We start from the raw sequence: 23,535 nt of genomic DNA on the forward strand, positions 1-23,535 counted from the left end.
TACTGAGACTCAGCCTTGTCTTTGGGGTGCAAGACACCAACTCACGTGTAACATATATATATATAAAACGTATATATATTTTTTTATATATAAAAATATATAAAACGTGCATGGTAGCACAATGAAAAAGATGGCTGCAATAGCCCAATAAATCCACTTTTCCCACGTTCAGGGAGTAACTGGAATTGCGCAGGAAATCGACTGTCTGGTATGGTAGAGCTCCGATAAGAAGGGGCAGGTCCAAATCTGGCGCCATGGTTGAGGTCAGTTGGCCTTACTGGATGACTCCTCCAAACTATAGTGGGAAAAGGAGAGACAGTTAGTGTGAGTATGCCTTCAAATCCCAGTGTTACCACTTAACCCCAGGAGCCAGGAACATGATCCTCAGCTGCACATTTGTGACTATATATACAGTATAAGAATGTATATAAGAAATATTTAACAAACAATATATACTTAATATTTGTATGCTATTGAATGAATTGTATTCATCAGCTAAACCAAATGATATAACTTTACTTATATGACATTATTCATTTACAACCCAAATCAGAAAAAGTTGGGGCAATATGGAAAATGTAAAAAAAAATGGAGTGATTCTTAAATTTACTTCAACTTTTATTTAATTGCTGACATGCTACCTTGCCCAGCATATCGAGGTTTGAATGCTGATGTTTTCTGAATGAGATTCAACTAGGCATTTAAATCCAGTCTCATGAAATTCTTGGTTGTAAATTCCAGAGACACTTTCTCTTTGTGTAGAAGTCATCCTTCACACAAATAACATACCACTGGCTCTTCTGAAAGAAAAAGAAGTTTCAAATAGTTATACCCTTTAGCAATTTAAAGAAACCAGTCACATTTAGCTATTGGGGGAAAAACCAGCCCAATTTGGTGCTGGTCCCATACTTGAAAAAATAAAGGGGGATAGTGTCAGGAAGGGCATCTGACTGTAAAACTTAGCCAAAACCTTAATGGTGGAATCAATCCAATCAGGTCCGGAACATGTTATGGTGTACTTCATTGGCAACATATGGGGCTTTGTTTGACCCCTGTAGGAAGTGAGCAAAGGCTATCAGGCCAAGGCCATGCCAAGAGAGGACCCGGCTAAAGACGTTAGTCCAGAAGAAGCAGAAGAAGAACACAGGGGAGGGGAAAGAAAAGGTTAAGTTAAGATAAGACACTGAATGTTGGGACAATGATTGGGAAAGGAACAGAAATAGCAGGTTTGATGGAAAGGAGAAAAGTGGAAATGTTGTGTGTCCATGAAACTAGATAGAAGGGAATAAGGCAAGAGAATTGGGAGGAGGCTTTATGTTGTTGTACAGTGGAGCAAATAAGCAAGGTAGAGAAATGGTGTATGGAAAGGTAAGCAAAGTACTAAAAGATACTTTTCAGTGTGAATAGGAGGAGTGATAAAGTGATGAGTGTCAACCTGGACTTTGGTGAGACTGCAGATAATGTCACTTGAAGAGGAAGAGTGGAAAGATGTAGTCTGGGCACAAATGGATGAATAGATTAGGGGCAGTACAAGAGGGAGTGATTGTTGGTGGGGATGTAAGTGGACATGTGGGTAAAAGTAAAGAGATAATAGAGAGGGTACATGGAGGCTGGGGAGTAGGGCAGAGACATGGTGAAGGGGTAAGAGAATAGTAGATTTTGCCAAATTACCAAGGCAGGTGCCATGGCAAAATCTACTATTCTCTTACCCCTTCACCATGTCTCTGCCCTACTCCCCAGCCTTCATGTACCCTCTCTATTATCTCTTTATTTCTTTTTTGAAAAAAAAAGTAAATCAGCATGTGACTTACAGTAGTGGAGGAAGAAAAGCCAAATAGATTTTATAATGTGTACAAGATCTCATTTGAAAGATATAAAGAAACATAAGGTCATAAATGAGGAAAGTGTGACAGTGCAGCATAAAGTGGTTGTGATGGACTGGGAGATCAGAATCAGCAGGATAATAAAATCAGAGCAAGGGTTTAAGTGATGTGTATTAAAAGAGGAAGGGCTTAAGAACAGGTTTAAGTAGAAAGTTTAAACTGAAGTGCAATAATTTGAAAGTGTGGAGGAATGATGGGAGAAGAATAGGAAAGTTGTATTAAGAGTAGCTGAAGAGGATGTTAGGTAAAACAACAGGAAGGAGCCCACCTGGGGACAAAGAGGTGCAGAATGTGATAAAGGCTAGGAAGGAGGCATAGAAGAAATTGTACCAATCAGGTACTATGATGGAAAACAATTTTGGACTGCGTTTTCCTTCGCCCGGACGCGGGTCACCGGGGCCCCACTCTGGAGCCAGGCCTGGAGGTGGGGCTCGATGGCGAGCGCTTGGTGGCCGGGCCTGCACCCATGGGGCTCGGCCGGGGCACAGCCCGAAGAGGCAACGTGGGTCCCCCTTCCCATGGGCTCACCACCTATGGGAGGGGCCAAGGAGGTTGGGTGCAGTGTGAGTTGGGTGGTGGCCGAAGGCGGGGACCTTGGCGGTCCGATCCTCAGCTACAGAAGCTGGCTCTTGGAACGTGGAATGTCACCTCTCTGAAGGGGAAGGAGCCTGAGCTTGTGCGTGAGATTGAGAGGTTCCGGCTAGATATAGTCAGACTCACCTCGATGCACAGCTTGGACTCTGGAACCAATCTCCTTGAGAGGGGCTGGACTCTGTACCACTCTGGAGTTGCCCCCGGTGAGAGGCGCCGAGTGGGTGTGGGTATACTTATTGTCCCCCGACTTGGAGCCTGTACATTGGGGTTTACCCCGGTGGACGAGGAGGGTAGCCTCCCTTCGCCTTTGGGTGGGGGGACGGGTCCTAACTGTTGTTTGTGCATATGCACCGAACAGCAGTTCGGAGTATCCACCCTTTTTGGAGTCCCTGGAGGGGGTGATAGAGGGCATACCTTCTGGGGACTCCCTCGTTCTGCTGGGAGACTTCAATGCTCACGTGGGCAATGACAGTGAGACCTGGAAGGGCGTAATTGGGAGGAATAGCCCCCCCCGGATCTGAACCCGAGCGGTGTTCTGTTATTGGACTTCTGTGCTCGTCACGGATTGTCCATAACGAACACCATGTTCAAGCATAGGGGTGTTCATATGTGCACTAGGCACCAGGACAGCCTAGGCCTCAGTTCGATGATTGACTTTGTGGTCGTGTCGTCGGACTTGCGGCCACATGTCTTGGACACTCGGGTGAAGAGAGGGGCGGAGCTGTCAACTGATCACCACCTGGTGGTGAGTTGGCTTCGATGGTGGGGGAGGATGCCGGTCAGGCGTGGTAGGCCCAAACGTGTTGTGAGGGTCTGCTGGGAACGTCTGGCAGAGCCCCCTGTCAGAAGTAGCTTCAACTCCCACCTCCGGCAGAAATTCGACCACATCCCGAGGGAGGTGGGGGACATTGAGTCCGAATGGGCCATGTTCCGTGCCTCTATTGTTGAGGCAGCTGACCGGAGCTGTGGCTGTAAGGTGGTCGGTGCCTGTTGTGGCGGCAATCCCCGAACCCGTTGGTGGACACCGGTGGTGAAGGATGCCGTCAAGCTGAAGAAGGAGTCCTACAGGACCCTTTTGTCCCTGTGGGACTCTGGAGGCAGCTGATAGGTACCGGCAGGCCAAGCGGAATGCGGCTTTGGTGGTTGCTGAGGCAAAAACTCGGGCGTGGGAGGAGTTTGGGGAGGCCATGGAGAATGACTTTCGGACGGCTTCGAGAAGATTCTGGTCCACCATCCGGCGTCTCAGGAAGGGGAAGCAGTGCAGTGTCAACACTGTATATGGTGGGGATGGTGCGCTGCTGACCTCGACTCGGGACGTTGTGGGTCGGTGGGGGGAGTACTTTGAAGACCTACTCAATCCCATTAACATGCCTTCCAATGAGGAAGCAGAGCCTGGGGACTCAGAGGTGGGCTCCCCCATCTCTGGGACTGAGGTCACCGAGGTGGTCAAAAAACTCCTTGGTGGCAGGGCCCCAGGGGTGGATGAGATACGCCCGGAGTTCCTCAAGGCTCTGGATGTTGTAGGACTGTCTTGGTTGACACGCCTCTGCAACATCGCATGGACATCAGGGACAGTGCCTCTGGATTGGCAGACCGGGGTGGTGGTCCCCCTCTTTAAGAAAGGGGATCGGAGGGTGTGTTCCAACTACAGAGGGATCACACTCCTCAGCCTCCCTGGAAAAGTCTATTCAGGGGTCCTGGAGAGGAGGGTCCGTTGGATAGTCGAGCCTCGGATTCAGGAGGAACAGTGTGGTTTTCGTCCTGGTCGCGGAACAGTGGACCAGCTCTATACCCTTAGCAGGGTCCTGGAGGGTGCATGGGAGTTTGCCCAACCAGTCTACATGTGTTTTGTGGACTTGGAAAAGGCATTCGACCGTGTCCCTTGGGGAATCCTGTGGGGGGTACTCCGAGAGTATGGGGTACCCGGCCCCCTTGATAAGGGCTGTTCGGTCCCTGTACGATCGGTGCCAGAGCTTGGTCCGCATTGCCGGCAGTAAGTCGAACCCGTTTCCAGTGAGAGTTGGACTCCACCAGGGCTGCCCTTTGTCACCGATTCTGTTCATAACTTTTATGGACAGAATTTCTAGGCACAGCCAGGGCGTTGAGGGGGTCCGGTTTGGTGGGCTCAGGATTGGGTCACTGCTTTTTGCAGATGATGTTGTCCTGTTTGCTTCATCAGGCCGTGATCTTCAGCTCTCTCTGGATCGGTTCGCAGCCGAGTGTGAAGCGGCTGGGATGAGAATCAGCACCTCCAAATCCGAGACCATGGTCCTCAGCCGGAAAAGGGTGGAGTGCCCTCTCAGGGTTGGTAGCGAGATCCTGCCCCAAGTGGAGGAGTTCAAGTATCTCGGGGTCTTGTTCACGAGTGAGGGAAGAATGGAGCGTGAGATCGACAGGCGGATCAGTGCGGCATCCGCAGTAACGCGGGGCGCTGCATCGGTCTGTCGTGGTGAAAAAGGAGCTGAGCCGCAAGGCGAAGCTCTCAATTTACCAGTCGATCTATGTTCCTACCCTCACCTATGGTCATGAACTATGGGTAGTGACCGAAAGAACGAAATCGCGAATACAAGCGGCTGAAATGAGTTTCCTCCGCAGGGTGTCTGGTCTTTCCCTTAAAGATAGGGTGAGAAGCTCAGTCATCCGGGAGGGGCTCAGAGTAGAGCCGCTGCTCCTCCGCATCGAGAGGAGTCCGATGAGGTGGCTCGGGCATCTGATCAGGATGCCTCCTGGACGCCTCCCTGGTGAGGTGTTCCGGGCACGTCTAACCGGGAGGAGGCCCCGGGGAAGACCCAGGACACGCTGGAGGGACTATGTCTCTCGACTGACCTGGGAACGCCTTGGGATTCTCCCGGAAGAGCTAGAAGAAGTGGCCGGGGAGAGAGAAGTCTGGGCATCTCTGCTCAAGCTGCTGCCCCCCGCGACCTGACCTCGGATAAGCGGGAGACAATGGATGGATGGATGGATGGATGGATGGATGGATGGATGGATGGATGGATGGAAGGAAGGGAGAAAGACAGAGAATTGTATAGGCAGACAAACAAGGAGGCAAAGAGGGCAGTGGCAAGAGCCAAGACACAAGCTTTGGAATAGATGTATAAAAAATTAGAGACAAAAGAGAGAGTGAGAATGATTTTTAGAATAGTGAAGGCTAGAAATATTTTAGCTGATTTTAGTCAGATCAGCAGATAAAAGATAGCAAGGTGTGGTCTTGTGTGAGCCTGACAGAATCAAGAATAGATGGATGAGGTACTTTAAAAAACTGTTGAATGAAGAAAATCCAAGGAGAGTATTTGGGGATAGAGTCCCAAATGAAGTGCTTGCACTATGAATAAGGAAGGAGGAAGTAAAGGAAGCATAGAAAAGAATGAAGAATGGAAAGGCAACAGGACCAGTTGAAATACCAGCAGAAGTGTGGAAGAGTTTAAAAGAAGAGGGAATAGATGTGTTGTGGGATCTAATTCAGAAAATCTATGAACAGGAGAAAATACCAGAGGAGTGGAGGAACTGTGTAATTGTTCCCATTTATAAGGACATGGTGCTATTCTGGATAATATAGGAATAAAGCTGATATCACAAATAATAAAAATTGTGGAGTTATAAAGAGAAGGCTTAGGGAAGAGACCACCATATGGTAGGAGCAGTCTGGTTTTATGCCAAGGAGAGGAACGACTGATGCAGTCTTTGCATTAAGACAGTTCATAGAGAAGCACTGAGAAAAACAGAAAGGTTTGCATATGGTGTTTATTTATCTGAAGAAATCATATCGCAGATTGTCAAGTCAAGTGGTCTGCAGGTACATGAGAGAGAACAGAATACCACAGACGTATGTGAGGATTTTTCAGGAGATAGATAGATAGATAGATAGATAGATAGATAGATAGATAGATAGATAGATAGATAGATAGATAGATACTTTATTAATCCCCAAGGGGAAATTCACAATATGTATGAGGGAGTGAGGACTCGGGTTAAAAGCAGTGTTGGGGTAACAGGCAAGATTCCAGTTAGAGTAGGTCTACCCTCCTGATCTTCTTTAAGTCCTTACCTCTTTGATCTGGTTATGGATGCGTTGAGTAATGAGATAAAAGACAAATCCCCCTGATGCATGCTTTTTGCTGATGACATTGTGTTGTGTTGCACCAGAAAAGAGGAAGTTGAGAGGAAGTTGGAAGAATGGAGAAGGGCTTTGGAAGATGGAGGATTGAAGATAAATAGGAAGAAGACAGAAAATATGAGGTTTAATGATGATCAGGATTCAGAGTTTAGCCTGCAGCGAAAGCTATTTAAAAGAGTGGATACATTTAAATATCTAGGATCACTGTAGCCCATAATGGAAAATCAGATGCAGAGATAACTCTGAGAGTGCACTGTGGATGGAACAATTAGAAGAAGGTATCAAGAGTACAGCACTGTACTGTGTGACAGAAGAAATAGGGTGAAGGTTAAAAGTAAGGTTTTTAAGACAGTGGTATGACCAGCAATGATGTATGGATCAAGACAGGCGCACTAAAGAGAGTGCAGGAGGACAAGTTAGATTTGGCAGAAATGAGTATGTTGAGATGGATGTGTAGACTTACAAAAATGACAGAATAAGAAAGGAGATGCAAGACCGACCAGTATGGAGAAGGCTGACCAAGCGCATCGACCAAACATTGAAATGGGAAAAGATAAAGTGAAAGAAGAAAATGCATTTTAAAAAATCAGTGGCAATCGGCGCAATTCTAGCGAATCAGTTAAAGGCAATGTTATATTTATAGCATTCAGATTTAACTGGCAGGGAGAGGGTGTATTGTGCAGATTGTCTTTGTTTTGCGCCGGCATTATGAAAAATGAGTTTAAAGTAGGCAAAGCGTTTCTCCTCTGAGATATTATACATGTGAGTACATTTCACTAAAATAAAAAGGCTAACAAATAACAGCATTATCAAATTTGCATTATGGATGCATTTAATACTGCTCACCTATGTTACTTGGTTTACCTTCAAATATTTAAATAATACAATGCGGTTAAACCTTTCAGCAAACAGTAGGTAAGACAGACCAAAGCAGGTGTTTTCTTCGTAGGTTTACGCTTGGTATGTGGTTGCAAGTTGTGGGACGGTCCCTAGACGTCGCCGTGACGCGACTGGCGCAAGTGCGCAGGCGCCGTGGTGATCGGTGGCGCTTGTGCTCTGAGAGTGAAAATGGCCGACGTGGACATGGAGACGGACGAGAAGAGCTTGGATGGTGGCAGAGACCAAGAGTAAGGATATCTCGCTTAACCTTATTTTAACCGTTATGTTTATTTTATTTTAACTTGTCTATATTATATGAAGTTTGGCCAGTACCTCGTTACATTAGTCTCATCAATGAAACGGTTTTAATGAGAACAATACGCGCCGTGTCTGAAATGCGGTGAGGAGACGTTTACTGTATTGTAGGAAAAGTCGTTAAAAATAGTGGGATACAGGGAAAGCTGGAGAACTTTTTGCTGAAGCCAGCCGAGTCATCGTTTTGGGTTGCTAATGCAAACTTACATTGTGAATATTCTGTATGGTTAAGATGTCATATCTTTTGTTTCTGTTTAAGTACTCACCGCAAACTATGGTGTAGGCCGGTAGATTAAATTTAGAGAGATGGACATTAAAATCCGTTGGCAAGAATTCGGCACAGCCTTCAATAACTGTTGACTTTGTTGTTTTCGCGCGAGAACTTTGAGCGCCGAGCTTAAAAGTGTGGCAGGGATCAATTTTTAAGGTGACATATCGTAGAAAACTGAATTTATGTTTACACATTTACTTTCAGGTTAAAGGGTAAGTGTTTCGTGAATCTGACTTAATCAAGTTATACTGTAGCATATGGAAATCTGCGAGTTGTGCTTATCTGAGTTCTGTTGGGGACCTTTCTTAGTTAACCGGTCGTATGTAATGAGCGACTAACTCGTGAGGTTAAGTTTCGACTCAGGTCAACCTTCTATTGAAGCTTTAGGTCGTCACTTCTGCACGTGTCTGAATATAATGAGTCCGTATAGTTTTGAACTGGTACCAATCTCTATAACCTGTTAGCGTCTGTCAAGGTTTAGGTTCACACTGCTTGGCATGATTTTCTCCACCTGGAATTGTATGACCTGTATTTCAGGCCAAAAGAATGATTTGCTTTGATAATGTTCTGTTTTTTTTCACCGAGTCTAATGTTAGTAAAATTTGTTAAGTACTACATGTGGTTATAGTATTAAAAGGAAATGTGAAATTATAAACTATAAATAAATCCATTAACACATGCAAAGCCTCTGGAATGTATTAATACAATTATCTATAAAATAATCCAATTTCACAGTCTCATATTTAGCAAAGAGAAAAAAATGTCAAAAAAATATACTTTCGGTAGTGAAAGGATGGGATTTACACATGTAGTATTTGTCATTCCATAAACAAACATACATTCTTGTGGTAAATGTTGACTGCCTCTTTGTTGAATTTGCACATATCTAAACTGTAAAATCAGTTCTAAACTTAGCTTAAATAATAATTACTGAAATAACCCAGCAACATACGTTATAAATTGTAAAAAATAGTTTTGGTCTATCATACCTTATTTTTAAATATTAATTTTCACTTTTCAGACCCTCATTCAGTTCATGGTTTTGTGCTAGTCCCAGGAGCATTGAGTTCAGTGTGGACAGGATGCAGGTCCATTACAAGTAATGTTTGCATACACATCTTCTGTATGCTTGCTCAATTTAGAGTTTCAATTAAGCATCTGGTGGTTATTTTTGTATAATAAAAATGTATCACATTATGCCTATATGTCTCAATTCCATAACATTTAGAATTTTATATTGACTTTAATTGAGTTTAGTTTTCAAAATTATGACTTTTAGTTAGGAAAAAAGGGTGTCTAACTCCGATCCTGAAGGGTGCAGTGGGTACAGGTTTTTGTTTCCGTGACTTTCTTAAATATTGATCAATTTCTAATGCTAATATAGCAGACTTCTTTTGCCTTAATTTTAATTGACTTATTTAGATTTAGAACACTTTTTAACCAGCATCCATACAAGATTCATAAAGAAAGCTAACAGCTGACCCACTAACTTCATTCCATTTATCTCATTTGAACCTTTTGGTCCATCATATTTGTCCTTATAAAATATCTGAAAAGAAACTAGTGCAGATTTGAAATATTTGTCTGTTTTTGTCAATGAAACATTTTGCTTTTAGAAAATAAAGTGATCAATTATGAAAATGTCCAGTGTGACAGAATGATGGCACTTCCAAGACAGAGTTAAGTAATGTGCTTCATTATCAGCAAGAATCTGCTTCTAATTAAGAAAGTTCCTAGAGTGAAAATAGTGGAACCACCCCAGAGCTGAGTTTGTTAATGTAGTTAGCTAAAGTGGAAAAAAAAAACATTATGAGCTGTGTATCTTAAAAATCAAGCCTTTTAAAAGGGGAAAATATTTTTGTTAGTAGTAGTAATACTCTGATCAACTGCTGTCAGTCTAACTTGCAGATTTTCTCTACAAAAGACTCAAGTCAGTGATCGATAAATTAACCTTGAGAGACATCATATGGTACTATGACTAGTGCTTGTCTTTTTCTGTTGCGAACATCCAGTAAACAGAGAAGTTTTGAATACTAGACTTAACATTAACCATGTTAGTAGTGCTGGCCAGTATGAGCAAAACTCTATATCACGGTATTTTTAAAAAATTATAACGGTTTCACGGTATTCAATGGTATTTTTTTCCCATGCATGAGTGGATGTTAACCACATTTTCCACTGCAATTACTGCAGTAGACTGGCTAAGAATAACCTATTCCACTGTCATAAAAATTGTACATTGTACAAAAAAAATTTAATGTGCACATAAGTATTAATACAGGTTTGCATGGCCCCATAAAGTGATAGCTTTCAAGGGGGTGGTACTAATGAAGAGAAGGAATCACATTGCATGACTGTTGCAGTCAAAATATTGAACCTTTTTATTGAACAAATTTTGCAAACAACTTAAAATAAAATTTTGACAACATATTTTCAACCATCCAAAGAGGCATTTAGACTTAGTAAAACATCCAGAGGTTGAATTGCACTGAACATGACTTTGAAAAGTAATGCAGGTAGTCCCCAAGTTACGAACATCTGACTTACGAATGGGGCCGCAGCTGCAACGCATGTGCCTCAGTAACTGCCGCTCTGTCATCTTAGGCTTGTTGACGCTGCAAGTGCTGGCTGGTGTGGGGCGATTTCGCTGCTCGTGCAGTGTGGTGTCCCTCAGGCGGTTCCCGGCGGCAAGCGGTGTCCCATGGTCCATAGTCACTGGGGCTTTTGCTTGTGTGCAGGACGGAGGCTTGATGGGGCGGTTCGCTGCCCGCCCACCATGCCACCGCAGCTACTGCTCCTGACTGGACTAGGCTGGATGGAGCGGAGGGGGGCGTTCCACTGCCTGCCCACCACACATGGCTGCCCTGTTCGTTCTCGGTGTTGCGGCTGGTGATGCTGCAAGCGGTGACCCGGTTGTGGGGTGAACGGGGCAGTGGGGGGTAGCATTGTAAGTGTGCCTCGGGTGGCTGCCTGTTGAATGGGGGGCAGTAGTGAGCGCTTCACTACCTGCATTTGGCCGCACCGTGTTTGTTCTCGGTGGGCGGACGCTGCTGGCAGCATACTGTAGTGGAGGTGACACTGTTGTGGGTGGGTGGTGAACCGCCCCCATTCATTCTCAATAGCAAGCATGCTTGTACTGTTACGCACATAGCAGGAAGTTGTCTCTTGTCAGTACATCAGACGTAGTTGACGACGGGTGCCTTCCTGCTGTGATAGCGTGTACAGTGCTGTGCAGAAGAGAGCTCATCTAAACCTTTTGACTTCACCCTTCAAGAATGTCTCTGAAACACAGATCTAATGCAAGTGCTTGTGATACAGTAAAAGAAGAGAAAAATCATCTCCACTGAAAATAAATTAGAAATAATAAGGTCAGAGAGAGATGAAACTCCATCATTCATTGGCAGAGCACTTGGTTACAGTCGGTCAACAATAGCATTTATTAAAATAATGTACCTGTTCCGACTTACATACAAATTCATCTTAAGTACAAACCTACAGTCCCTATTTCGTACGTAACCCGGAGACTGCCTGTAAATAGTAAATATTTTTTGTAAACCAACTACACTTTCTGTTAATGCTAACAATCTCTGTCCACTGACACGTTAAAGTGACTTTTTAAACAACTTTACCATCATTAAACTGCATAATATTTAAACTAATAAATAACAATAAAATAAATAATAGTGCAACTTCAGTAATACTATTGCTTCAAGCCCAAGTGCATTACACAGTATTCACCAAATAAAAATAAAATAAAACAAGTGCAACTTGGTGATGACATCTTTACCAACTGAACCATTATTTAGGAAAATTGCAATAATATGGACCTTGTCTTCAAGCTAAGCTATACTATATACATAAATAATAAAACTGCAACTTGCATTTATAATGCTATTTGTGGTATAGCCCTACGGAGTCGTATTAGGGCGACAGTGAAGAAAAAAAAATATGGACATGGAAGAAAAAAAAAACAACTATGTCGAGAATAAAGTCAACATTTTGACTTTATTCTCGACATTTCCACTTTAATCTTGACGCTTATGTTGAGATTAAAGTCGACACACACACAGACACTGGACGCACACATGTTTTATTAAAGAGGATTATATAAGGAATTGTCTACCGTTTTGATGTTTGTCGCGCTACATGTGTGCCTTACGTTGAAACACGTGTGCCTCATGTTGTGTGCATGCAACCTCAAGGACCATAGGACCAAACTTTGAACTTTCCTCAATCCAGTGAAGTATGGAGAGATATACAGTACTGTGCAAACATTTTAGGCAGGTGTGAAAAAATGCTGTAAACAAAGAATGCTTTCAAAAATGGAAGTGTTAATCATTTATTTTCATCAATCAACAAAATGCAGTGAATTGAACAAAAGAGAATCTAAATCAAATCAATATTTGGTGTGACCACCCTTTGCCTTCAAAACAGCATCAATTCTTCTAGGTACACTTGCACACAGTTTTTTGAAGGAACTCAGCTGGTAGGGTGTTCCAAACATCTTGGAGAACTAACCACAGATCTTCTGTGGATGTAGGCTTCCTGACATCCTTCTGTCTCTTCATGTAATCCCAGACACACTGGATGATGTTGAGATCAGGGCTCTGTGGGGGGCCATACCATCACTTCCAGGACTTCTTGCTCTTCTTTACGCTGAAGATAGTTCTTAATGACTTTGGCTGTATGTTTGGGGTCATTGTCCTGCTGCAGAATAAATTTTGGGGCCAATCATACGCCTCCCTGATGGTATTGCATGATGGATAAGTATCTGCCTGTATTTCTCAGCATTGAGAACACCATTAATCCTGACCAAATCTCCAACTCCATTTGCAGAAATGCAGCCCCAAACGTTCAAAGAACATCCACCATGCTTCACTGTTGCCTGCAGACACTCATTATTGTACCGCTCTCCAGCCCTTCGATGAACAAACTGCCTTCTGCTACAGCCAAATATTTCAAATTTTGACTCATCTGTCCAGAGCACCTGCCTCCATTTTTCTGCACCCCAGTTCCTATGTTTTTGTGCATACTTGAGTTGCTTGGCCTTGTGTCCACATCGGAGGTATTTGGCTGGAACTCTTCCATGAAGACCACTTCTGGCCAGACTTCTCCGGACAGTAGATGGGTGTACCTGGGTCCCACTGGTTTCTGCCAGTTCTGAGCTGATGGCACTGCTGGACATCTTCCGATTTCGAAGGGTAATAAGCTTGATGTGTCTTTCATCTGCTGCACTAAGTTTCCTTGGCCGACCACTGTGTCTACGATCCTCAACGTTGCCCATTTCTTTGTGCTTCTTCAAAAGAGCTTGAACAGCACATCTTGAAACCCCAGTCTGCTTTGAAATCTTTGTCTGGGAAAGACCTTGCTGATGCAGTACAGCTACCTTGTGTCTTGTTGCTGTGCTCAATCTTTCCATGACATGAAACTGTCTTCCACAACCTCAGCTTGGTAGCAGAGTTTGGCTGTTCCTCACCCAGTTTTAAGCCTCCTACACAGCTGTTTCTGTTTCAGTTAATGACTGTACTTCAACCTACGTGTGACATTGATGATCATTAGCACCTGTTTGGTATAATTGGTTGATCATACACTTGAGTATAATCCTACAAAATCCCTGACTTTGTGCAAGTGTACCTATAAGAATTGATGCTGGTTTGAAGGCAAAAGGTAGTAACACCAAATATTGATTTGATTTAGATTTTTCTTTTGTTCGCTCACTTTTTGCATTTTGTAAATTGGTAACAATAAACAATCATTATTCATATTCCTGAAAGCATTGTTTGTTTACAGCATTTTTTCACACCTGCCTAAAAGTTTTGCACAGTACTGTATATGGAGATATATTAGAGATACACTAATTGAGCTTTTTGAGGCCGATTCTGATCATCAGTATGTTTAATGGGAAGTCGGTCACTGAATTCAAATTTAAGGCAACACCGCTTCCACAGTGTGTCATGTGAACAATTGAGGTGGTGCCTGTAAACATTAGGATTTTGGTAAGTAATTTAAAAACTTAATAGATGTTAATCTGGAAGCCCATGGGGGTTTGTATATATTTAGAATTATACTTTACATGAAACCTGAATTACACACATCACACATAAAACACCTTGTAATACATGTATAGCAACACACAAAATATAATGCTGTATTTATGTATTGTTATGGAGTTCTTTGAACTTATATTTGTCCAGATCATACAGGTAGGTCCATAAATATTTGGACAACGACAACTTTTTTCTAATTTTGGTTCTGTACATTACCACAATGAATTTTAAATGAAACAACTCAGATGCAGTTGAAGTTCAGACTTTCAGCTTTAATTCAGTGGGATGAACAAAACGATTGCATAAAAATGTGAGGAAACTAAAGCATTTTTTTAACACGATTCCTTCATTTCAGGGGCTCAAAAGTAATTGGACAAATTAAATAACTGGAAATAAAATGTTCATTTCTAATACTTGGTTGAAACCCCTTTGCTGGCAATGACAGCCTGAAGTGTTGAACTCATGGACATCACCAGATGCTGGGTTTCCTCCTTTTTAATGCTCTGCAAGACCTTTACTGCAGTGGCTTTCAGTTGCTGTTTGTCTGTGGGCCTTTCTGTCCAAAGTTTAGTCTTCAACAAGTGAAATGCATGCTCAGTTGGGTTAAGATCAGGTGACTGACTTGGCCATTCAAGAATTTTCCACTTCTTTGCTTTAATAAAATCCTGGGTTGCTTTGGCTGTATGTTTTGGGTCATTGTCCATCTGTATCATGAAACGCCTCCCAATCAATTTGACTGCATTTAGCTGGATTTGAGCGGACAGTACGTCTCTGAACACCTCAGAATTCTTTCGGCTGCTTCTGTCCTGTGTCACATCATCAATAAACACTAGTGTCCCAGTGCCACTGGCAGCCATGCACACCCAAGCCATCACACTGCCTCCACCGTGTTTTACAGATGATGTGGTGTGCTTTGGATAATGAGCTGTTCCACGCCTTCTCCATACTTTTTTTCTTGCCATCATTCTGGTAGAGGTTGATCTTGGTTTCATCTGTCCAAAGAATGTTTTTCCAGAACTGTGCTGGCTTTTTTAGATGTTCTTTAGCAAAGTCCAATCTAGCCGTTCTATTCTTGAGGCTTATGAGTGGCTTGTACCTTGCAGTGCACCCTCTGTATTTACTTTCATGCAGTCTTCTCTTTATGGTAGACTTGGATATCGATACACCTACCTCCTGGAGTGTGTTGTTCACTTGGTTGGCTGTTGTGAAGGGGTTTCTCTTCACCATGGAAATGATTCTGCGATCATCCACCACTGTTGTCTTCTGTGGACGTCCAGGTCTTTTTGCGTTGCTGAGTTCACCAGTGCTTGCTTTCTTTCTCAGGATGTACCAAACTGTAGATTTTGCCACTCGTAATATTATAGCAATTTCTCGGATGGTTTTTTCTGTTTTTGCAGCTTAAGGATGGCTTCTTTCACCTGCATGGAGAGCTCCTTTGACCGCATGTTGTCTGTTCACAGCAAAATCTTACACATGCAAGCACCACACCTCAAATCAAATTCAGGCCTTTTATCTGCTTAATTGATAATGACATAATGACGGACTTGCCCACACCTGCCCATGAAATAGCCTTTGAGTCAATTGTCCAATTACTTTTGAGCCCCTGAAATGAAGGGATTGTGTTAAAAAAAAAAAATGCTTTAGTTGCCTCACGTTTTTATGCAATCGTTTTGTTCACCCCACTGAATTAAAGCTGAAAGTCTGCACTTCAACTGCATCTGAGTTGTTTCATTTAAAATTCATTGTGGTAATGTACAGAACCAAAATTAGAAAAAAGTTGTCTCTGTCCAAATATTTATGGACCTAACTGTATATGTAAAATTGCTGTAAATACACCCATATTTGTATCCTGCCTTCATTCACATTTGATTCTGCTTGTATTCAGTATTGTACATACTTAAAACTAAATTACAATTGCTGTACCTACCAGACCTCATTTTAAAAAAGTTGCACATTAACTTGCACAGCAGTTACAATGATGCATGTGCAGAGTTGCACAGAATGGGTTAGAAGTTCTGTCATACAATTTTTCAAAGTGGCTTGGGCTTTCTTTAGGACCATTGTAAAATCATTAGATTTCAGGGTTGTTGGTTTTTTTTTTTTTTTTTTTTTTTGCTCAGTGGATGGATTTAAGAATCATTTCATTACGTTCAAGTTAAGTTATGCTAATATGATTTTAATAAATGTTATTATATTTTACTGTTTCAAAAGGTTTCCTTACTACTTACCTAACTATACCTTAAGTAAACTAGTATTGGCATTGATAAATGTCAAAATGTAACCCCACAGTGTATCAACAAATGTTGAGTTTATAATCTTGGGAATTTTAGCATAAAATCCATACTAAATATAAAAATTCAAACAGTGTTGTGTATACAGTGCATCTGGAAAGTATTCACAGCGCATCACTTTTTCCACATTTTGTTATGTTACAGCCTTATTCCAAAATGGATTAAATTCATTTTTTTCCTCAGAATTCTACACACAACACCCCATAATGACAACGTGAAAAAAGTTTACTTGAGATTTTTGCAAATTTATTCAAAATAAAAAAATTGAGAAAGCACATGTACATAAGTACATAAGACTTCATGCTTGGTTTGTGCTCTGACATGAACTGTCAACTGTGGGACCTTATATAGACAGGTGTGTGCCTTTCCAAATCATGTCCAATCAACTGAATTTACCACAGAAACATCTCAAGGATGATCAGGGGAAACGGGATGCACCTGAGCTCAATTTTGAGCTTCATGGCAAAGGCTGTGAATGCTTATGTACATGTGATTTCTCAGTTTTTTTATTTTTAATAAATTTGCAAAAACCTCAAGTAAACTTTTTTCACGTTGTCATTATGGGGTGTTGTGTGTAGAATTCTGAGGAAAAAAATGAATTTAATCCATTTTGGAATAAGGCTATAACATAACAAAATGTGGAAAAAGTGATGCACTGTGAATACTTTCCGGATACACTATATGTATATATATGTATGTATATATATATATATATATATGTATATGTAATTCACTAAGGCAAGACAACCATGGAAAGCATGCAGGAAGGAGCCATATATAGATTCTCTAAGCTGCCGCCAGAGCGGGCAAGACACCTATGAAAGCAACCAGGAAGGAGCCACGCCCACCTACTCTAAGACCATTGGGTACGACGAAAACTCGCACAGCCACGCCCACCAACTCGGACGCGACGCCTCGGAAAACATGCCGTCATTTCTGTTTGTCTGTGCCACAGTCCACATGCAGCTCTGAGCCACGTTGACTTTTCATTAGTCAACCTCAGTGGAACCATGGTTCACACAGAGGCAGCGCCAGAGAGAGACAGAGGCACACACTGGCAACCCAGAGAGAGAGAGACAGAGGCACACACAGGCAGCCCGAGAGAGAGAGAGAGACAGAGGCACACACAGGCAGCCCGAGAGAGAGAGAGAGACAGAGGCACACACAGGCAGCCCGAGAGAGAGAGAGAGACAGAGGCACACACAGGCAGCCCGAGAGAGAGAGAGACAGAGGCACACACAGGCAGCCCAAGAGAGAGAGAGACAGAGGCACACACAGGCAGCCCGAGAGAGAGAGAGAGAGAGAGAGACAGAGGCACACACAGGCAGCCCGAGAGAGAGAGAGACAGAGGCACACACAGGCAGCCCGAGAGAGAGAGAGAGACAGAGGCACACACAGGCAGCCCGAGAGAGAGAGACAGAGGCACACACAGGCAGCCCAAGAGAGAGAGAGAGAGAGACAGAGGCACACACAGGCAGCCCGAGAGAGAGAGACAGAGGCACACACAGGCAGCCCGAGAGAGAGAGACAGAGGCACACACAGGCAGCCCGAGAGAGAGAGACAGAGGCACACACAGGCAGCCCGAGAGAGAGAGACAGAGGCACACACAGGCAGCCCCGAGAGAGAGAGAGAGAGAGAGAGAGAGACAGAGGCACACACAGGCAGCCCGAGAGAGAGAGAGACAGAGGCACACACAGGCAGCCCGAGAGAGAGAGAGAGACAGAGGCACACACTGAGGCAGCGCCACAGAGAGAGCCGCGCAATCCTTTAAAACTGAGGTTAAAACACAATGAAGGAAGCAGTCTTTAAAAACCAATAAGCCCTGTGCCTCTTTTTCATTAGCGTCTCACCTGCTTCACTGATGTAGGTCCTGCAACAGTCGAGACGCTTTCTCAGCAGCTGACCTTCTCTGTGCCTGACTCCACTACTGTCAGTCGCCTGATTAAAAATGGTGAACTCCTGCAATTTTACTATCTTGGTTGGCTTTTAAATAAAGTTCGGATTTGTTCAAATGTTCCTTTTTTTCCCCCTGTGCTTAAAACTCATTTAAAAAAAAAAGTGTTTATACAACTGCTGCAATGTTACAGAGAGAGAGAGGGCTCGCGTGCTGCTGAGAGACAGAGGGGGAGGGGGCTCGCGTGCTGCTGAGAGAGAGAGAGAGGGGGGGTGCTGGGGAGGCTGGCCTGCTGCTGAGAGAGAGAGAGAGAGGGGGGGCTGGGGAGGCTCGCGTGCTGCTGAGAGAGAGAGGGGGGGCTCGCGTGCTGCTGAGAGAGAGAGGGGGGGCTCGCGTGCTGCTGAGAGAGAGAGGGGGGGCTCGCGTGCTGCTGAGAGAGAGGGGGGGGCTCGCGTGCTGCTGAGAGAGAGGGGGGGCTCGCGTGCTGCTGAGAGAGAGAGGGGGGCTCGCGTGCTGCTGAGAGAGAGGGGGGGGGGGGGGGGGGGGGAGAGAGGGGGGCTCGCGTGCTGCTGAGAGAGAGAGGGGGGCTCGCGTGCTGCTGAGAGAGAGAGGGGGGGCTCGCATGCTGCTGAGAGAGAGGGGGGCTCGCATGCTGCTGAGAGAGAGGGGGGGGCTCGCATGCTGCTGAGAGAGAGGGGGGGCTCGCATGCTGCTGAGAGAGAGAGGGGGGGGCTCGCATGCTGCTGAGAGAGAGAGGGGGGCTCGCATGCTGCTGAGAGAGAGAGGGGGGGGCTCGCATGCTGCTGAGAGAGAGAGGGGGGCTCGCGTGCTGCTGAGAGAGAGAGGCGGGGCTCGCGTGCTGCTGAGAGAGAGGGGGGCTGGGGAGGCTTGCGTGCTGCTGAGAGAGAGGGGGGGCTGGGCAGGCTCGGTGCTGCTGAGAGAGAGGGGGGGCTGGGGAGGCTCGCGTGCTGCTGAGAGAGAGAGGGGGGCTGGGGAGGCTCGCGTGCTGCTGAGAGAAAGAGAGGGGGGGCTGGGGAGGCTCGCGTGCTGCTGAGAGAGAGAGAGGGGGGCTGGGGAGGCTCGTGCTGCTGAGAGAGAGAGAGAGAGGGGGGTGGGGCTGGGGAGGCTCGTGCTGCTGAGAAAGAGAGAGAGCGAGAGGGGGGGGGCGGGGGAGGCTTGCGTGCTGCTGAGAGTGGGGGGGGCTGCGGAGGCTCGCGTGCTGCTGAGAGAAAGAGAAGGAATGGGGAGGCTCACGTGCTGCTGAGAGAGAGAGAGAGAGAGAGAGAGAGAGAGAGAGAGAGGGGGGTGGGGCTGGGGAGGCTCGTGCTGCTGAGAAAGAGAGAGAGCGAGAGGGGGGGCTGGGGAGGCTTGCGTGCTGCTGAGAGTGGGGGGGGGCTGCGGAGGCTCGCGTGCTGCTGAGAGAAAGAGAGGGAATGGGGAGGCTCACGTGCTGCTGAGAGAGAGAGGGGGGGGGGCTGGGGAGGCTGCTGCTGCTGAGAGAGAGAGAGGGGGGGGCTTGGGGAGGCTCGTGCTGCTGAGAGAGAGAGAAGAGAGGGGGGGCTGGGGAGGCTCGTGCTGCTGAGAGAGAGAGATAGAGAGAGAGGGGGGGGGGGGCTGGGGAGGCTCGTGCTGCTGAGAAAGAGAGAGAGCGAGAGAGAGGGGGGAGGTTGGGGAGGCTGCTGCTGAGAGAGAGCCTGCCCATGCAGCTGAGCAGGGAGCCTGGGTGTTTGTGTCAGTGTTATTCAATGTTTTTACTATTACACTGTGCATTCTATGGTGTAATCTATATCTATACTAATTAGTAAAAGGCAAAGCCCTCACTGACTCACTGACTGACTGACTGACTCATCACTAATTCTGCAACTTCCCGTGTAGGTGGAAGGCTGAAATTTGGCAGGCTGATTCCTTACAGCTTACTTACAAAATTTAGGCAGGTTTCATTTCGAAATTCAACGCGTAATGGTCATAACTGGAACCGCTTTTTTCACAATATACCGTAATGGACGGCAGCTTGATGGCCGTGGGAGGAGGAGTTGAGTGTCACGTCATCACGCCTCTCACGTAATCACGTGAAAAGACTGTGAACGCAGTAGGGAGAAATGAAGGAGGAGCCGCAAACAGCGAAGAACAAAAAATTCATTAAACAATTGAGAAGGGAGCGAAACAATAAGAAGCGAGCGAGTGAAGCATACAAGCATCTTCATAAGGGAAAAAAGCACGGTGTAAAACGTAAGTTTAAATTAAGTTTATAGAAACGCTCCCGCTGCGGATTGCAATAACATATTCGCGAGATAAAAGTTTAATGAGAAGACACGAGTTATAAATGAACCACACGCCGTGGCGCAACGTTAGGGGCTTCACCTCTGGCGCTGACGTTCGAGATTCGATTCCTGAGAGCGGATGCAGTGAGTGTGTACGCCTGATGAGTCCAGAATTAGGGAGAAACACGTGTCGCATACTCTTTGCATTATTTGAAAGTAAACTATTAAAACCATTCTATCATCTGCTTCTCGCAACTGAAAGACGGCGCATGGTGGATGTTAGCCGACTTGCTGACCGCAACGTTAGGGGCTTCAACTCTGGCGCCGCAAACAGCGAAGAACAAAAAATTCATTAAACAATTGAGAAGGGAGTGAAACAATAAGAAGCGAGCGAGTGAACCATACAAGCATCTTCATAAGGGAAACAAGCACGGTGTAAAACGTAAGTTTAAATTAAGTTTATAGAAACGCTCCCGCTGCGGATTGCAATAACATATTCGCGAGATAAAAGAACGCAGTAGGGAGAAATGAAGGAAGAGCCACAAACCGCGAAGAACAAAAAATAACAGAAAGAGGGCACGTGGCGGACGTAAGGCGACTTGCTGACAAACCACAAGCGTAACCTGGCAGGTAACCACCCATACAATCAGATTGTGATTCAGAAAACGAATGCCATGAATGTAATTACCACGATCTACATACTGTCAAATAAACGAAACACATGCCGTAGCGCGACAGCTGTGAAAAGGGAGCTTCACAAAAAAACAGATCCATAACAAATTGTTATTGGTATATTTTCGATCCGTTTAAAAAGGTTTTCTTTTCTTCTTAATAAAAAATTAAAAGCAGTACTTCGCCGCAACGAAGCGCGAGAATTTGGCTATACATATCTGCTTCTCGCAATTAAAAGAGGGCACGTCGATCTACATACAAGGCGAAAGTCTTGCAACATTCAAAGATGATGGTTTGGGATAAGTACACCATGGAACATAAAAGAGCTTATGAAGCCTTGAACCGAAAAAAGCAAGATCTCAGAGATCGTAAAAAAAAAGGAGGTAATGTCATTTTACTCGCTGTAGATTTTAGTCAAACATTACCAGTTATTCCACGAGGGAGACCAGCAGATGAACTCAACGCGTGTTTAAAATCCATGCTTCTCCCACGGTCGGTTATATGTCGCGTGTTCTCGGGTAGGTACACCAAAAAATGTATACATTTAAGCATGTAATGGGCAAAGAAAAAATGAGGTATACCCGAAGGCACTGCAGTAGTACTCAATGTAACTTTACTTCTTAAGTGTTAATGTTTTACTGTTTAATAATTTATACGCTGCTTATATGTTTTTCAAATTCTTTTATCAAAATACCAGTGACAGCGCAATGCACGATAACATGGCGTGAATACACCATACGCATCCGCCCACGGCCGCCCTGGTGTGCGCAGATAGGAGTTGATTCTACAATAAAATAAAATAAAGATAAAAAGAGTAATACAATCATCACCCATAAAGCGGATAGCAGATGTGACGTACTATATGTGTACCACATTTCAAGTCAATACGTGAAACGGTTTGCGAGCTACAGGTGATTTAAAATCCTGGACAGACAAACAAATAGCTACGGTAGCAAATTATAGAAGAAGATTTTACTGTTTAATAATTTATATTTATATGAAATGTGCTTCTTATATATTACTTCATATTCTCATATGATAATGATGTTAATGTTGTTTATATTGATTTCTATGTTATTGTAAGTGCATGTATATGTGTATATGTATGTATGTGTGTGTATGTATATATATATATATATATATAATATATATAAAATGTGTATCCATATTACTAACCGAGAATGGTAAACCGGATGGACGCAGGGACATCCGGCCATGGGCCGTAGCCGCAAAAGACGTACTGCGCAAGCGCCCCCACAAAACCCCCCTTACAAGCAACGGAAACCGGATGCAAAGCAACGTAAAATAAGAAATGAGGCGCCCATAGCACACAGAAAAAAGGAGTCAGATGCGAAACGGAACACACACAAAGAAGAGAATTGAGACCCACGACACACAAATGAGGCAACGCCCCCTAGCACAAAAAAAAAAAAAAAAAAAGAAGTCAGACGCGAGCACCACACAAACCCATTGGACACAAAACGGGACAGACTACGGACATAGCACACGAAACATACACAAAAAGCAGGATTCGGACCCACGACCACACTAACATAAATAAGAAATGAGACACAAAGCACCATTACTAAACGAACCGTCCGTATTAAATATACGTCATCTGAACACATTCAAATTATGCAGCATAGGTCGATCTCATTACACTGATGCACTATTAACCGTTCAACCACAGACAAGGCTCCATATTAACAGTGAGTGCGATCCTCCTTATTACTTATCCATATTTATAACGCTGAAGAACAAACAAGTCATGAATTCACGCTCACGGGTACAAAACGATACGGCTCGAGTGACGGGACCAAACACACGAACCCGCATGAAAAAAAACCATACATGTCGGTCGACTAACCAACATACAAAAAACGGGCAAGGCTCAATACAAACAATGACCGCCGTGAACTGCAACGGGCTTCTCACACAGCACAGGCAAATCGATTACGACTCCAGAATAGCACGTCCCAAATCCTGCACATACAACGACGTGCCTCTCAAACGGCACAGACAAAACATTCACGTCAAGAACATCAACGACAGACACCTGCTAAACGATTGCGCCAGTTAGCTGACAACGCGTTCAATAATAAGTCCACTATTCATGAAAATTCATTGGGATTAATGAATGTCATTTGCAATCATTGTCATTCACTTAACTTCCCTGAAGAAACAACTGGCAATACAAGTAATGAATTTACACGTTATTGTCAAAAGGGTCAAATTTGACTGCCTCCTTTACATTCATATCCTGAATATCTACAGAAGCTTCTAACTGCCGAAGTACCTAAAAGTAAAAACTTTA

At 44.3% G+C, this 23,535-nt stretch overlaps 1 protein-coding gene across 1 annotated transcript in view; it reads left to right on the forward strand.

Moving 5' to 3' along the window:
- The first annotated feature begins 7,587 nt into the window (after nucleotides 1–7,587).
- Nucleotides 7,588–23,535, forward strand: part of prpf4bb (pre-mRNA processing factor 4Bb) — a 153,720-nt gene continuing 137,772 nt past the window's right edge. Inside the window, 1 exon segment of the mRNA XM_051929037.1 lies at nucleotides 7,588–7,718. Within this exon segment, the coding sequence (XP_051784997.1) occupies nucleotides 7,660–7,718 (59 nt within the window). The 5' untranslated portion in view covers nucleotides 7,588–7,659.

The sequence above is a fragment of the Erpetoichthys calabaricus genome, chromosome 6 (genome assembly GCF_900747795.2).
Source record: "Erpetoichthys calabaricus chromosome 6, fErpCal1.3, whole genome shotgun sequence".
NCBI classification, from domain to species: domain Eukaryota; kingdom Metazoa; phylum Chordata; class Cladistia; order Polypteriformes; family Polypteridae; genus Erpetoichthys; species Erpetoichthys calabaricus.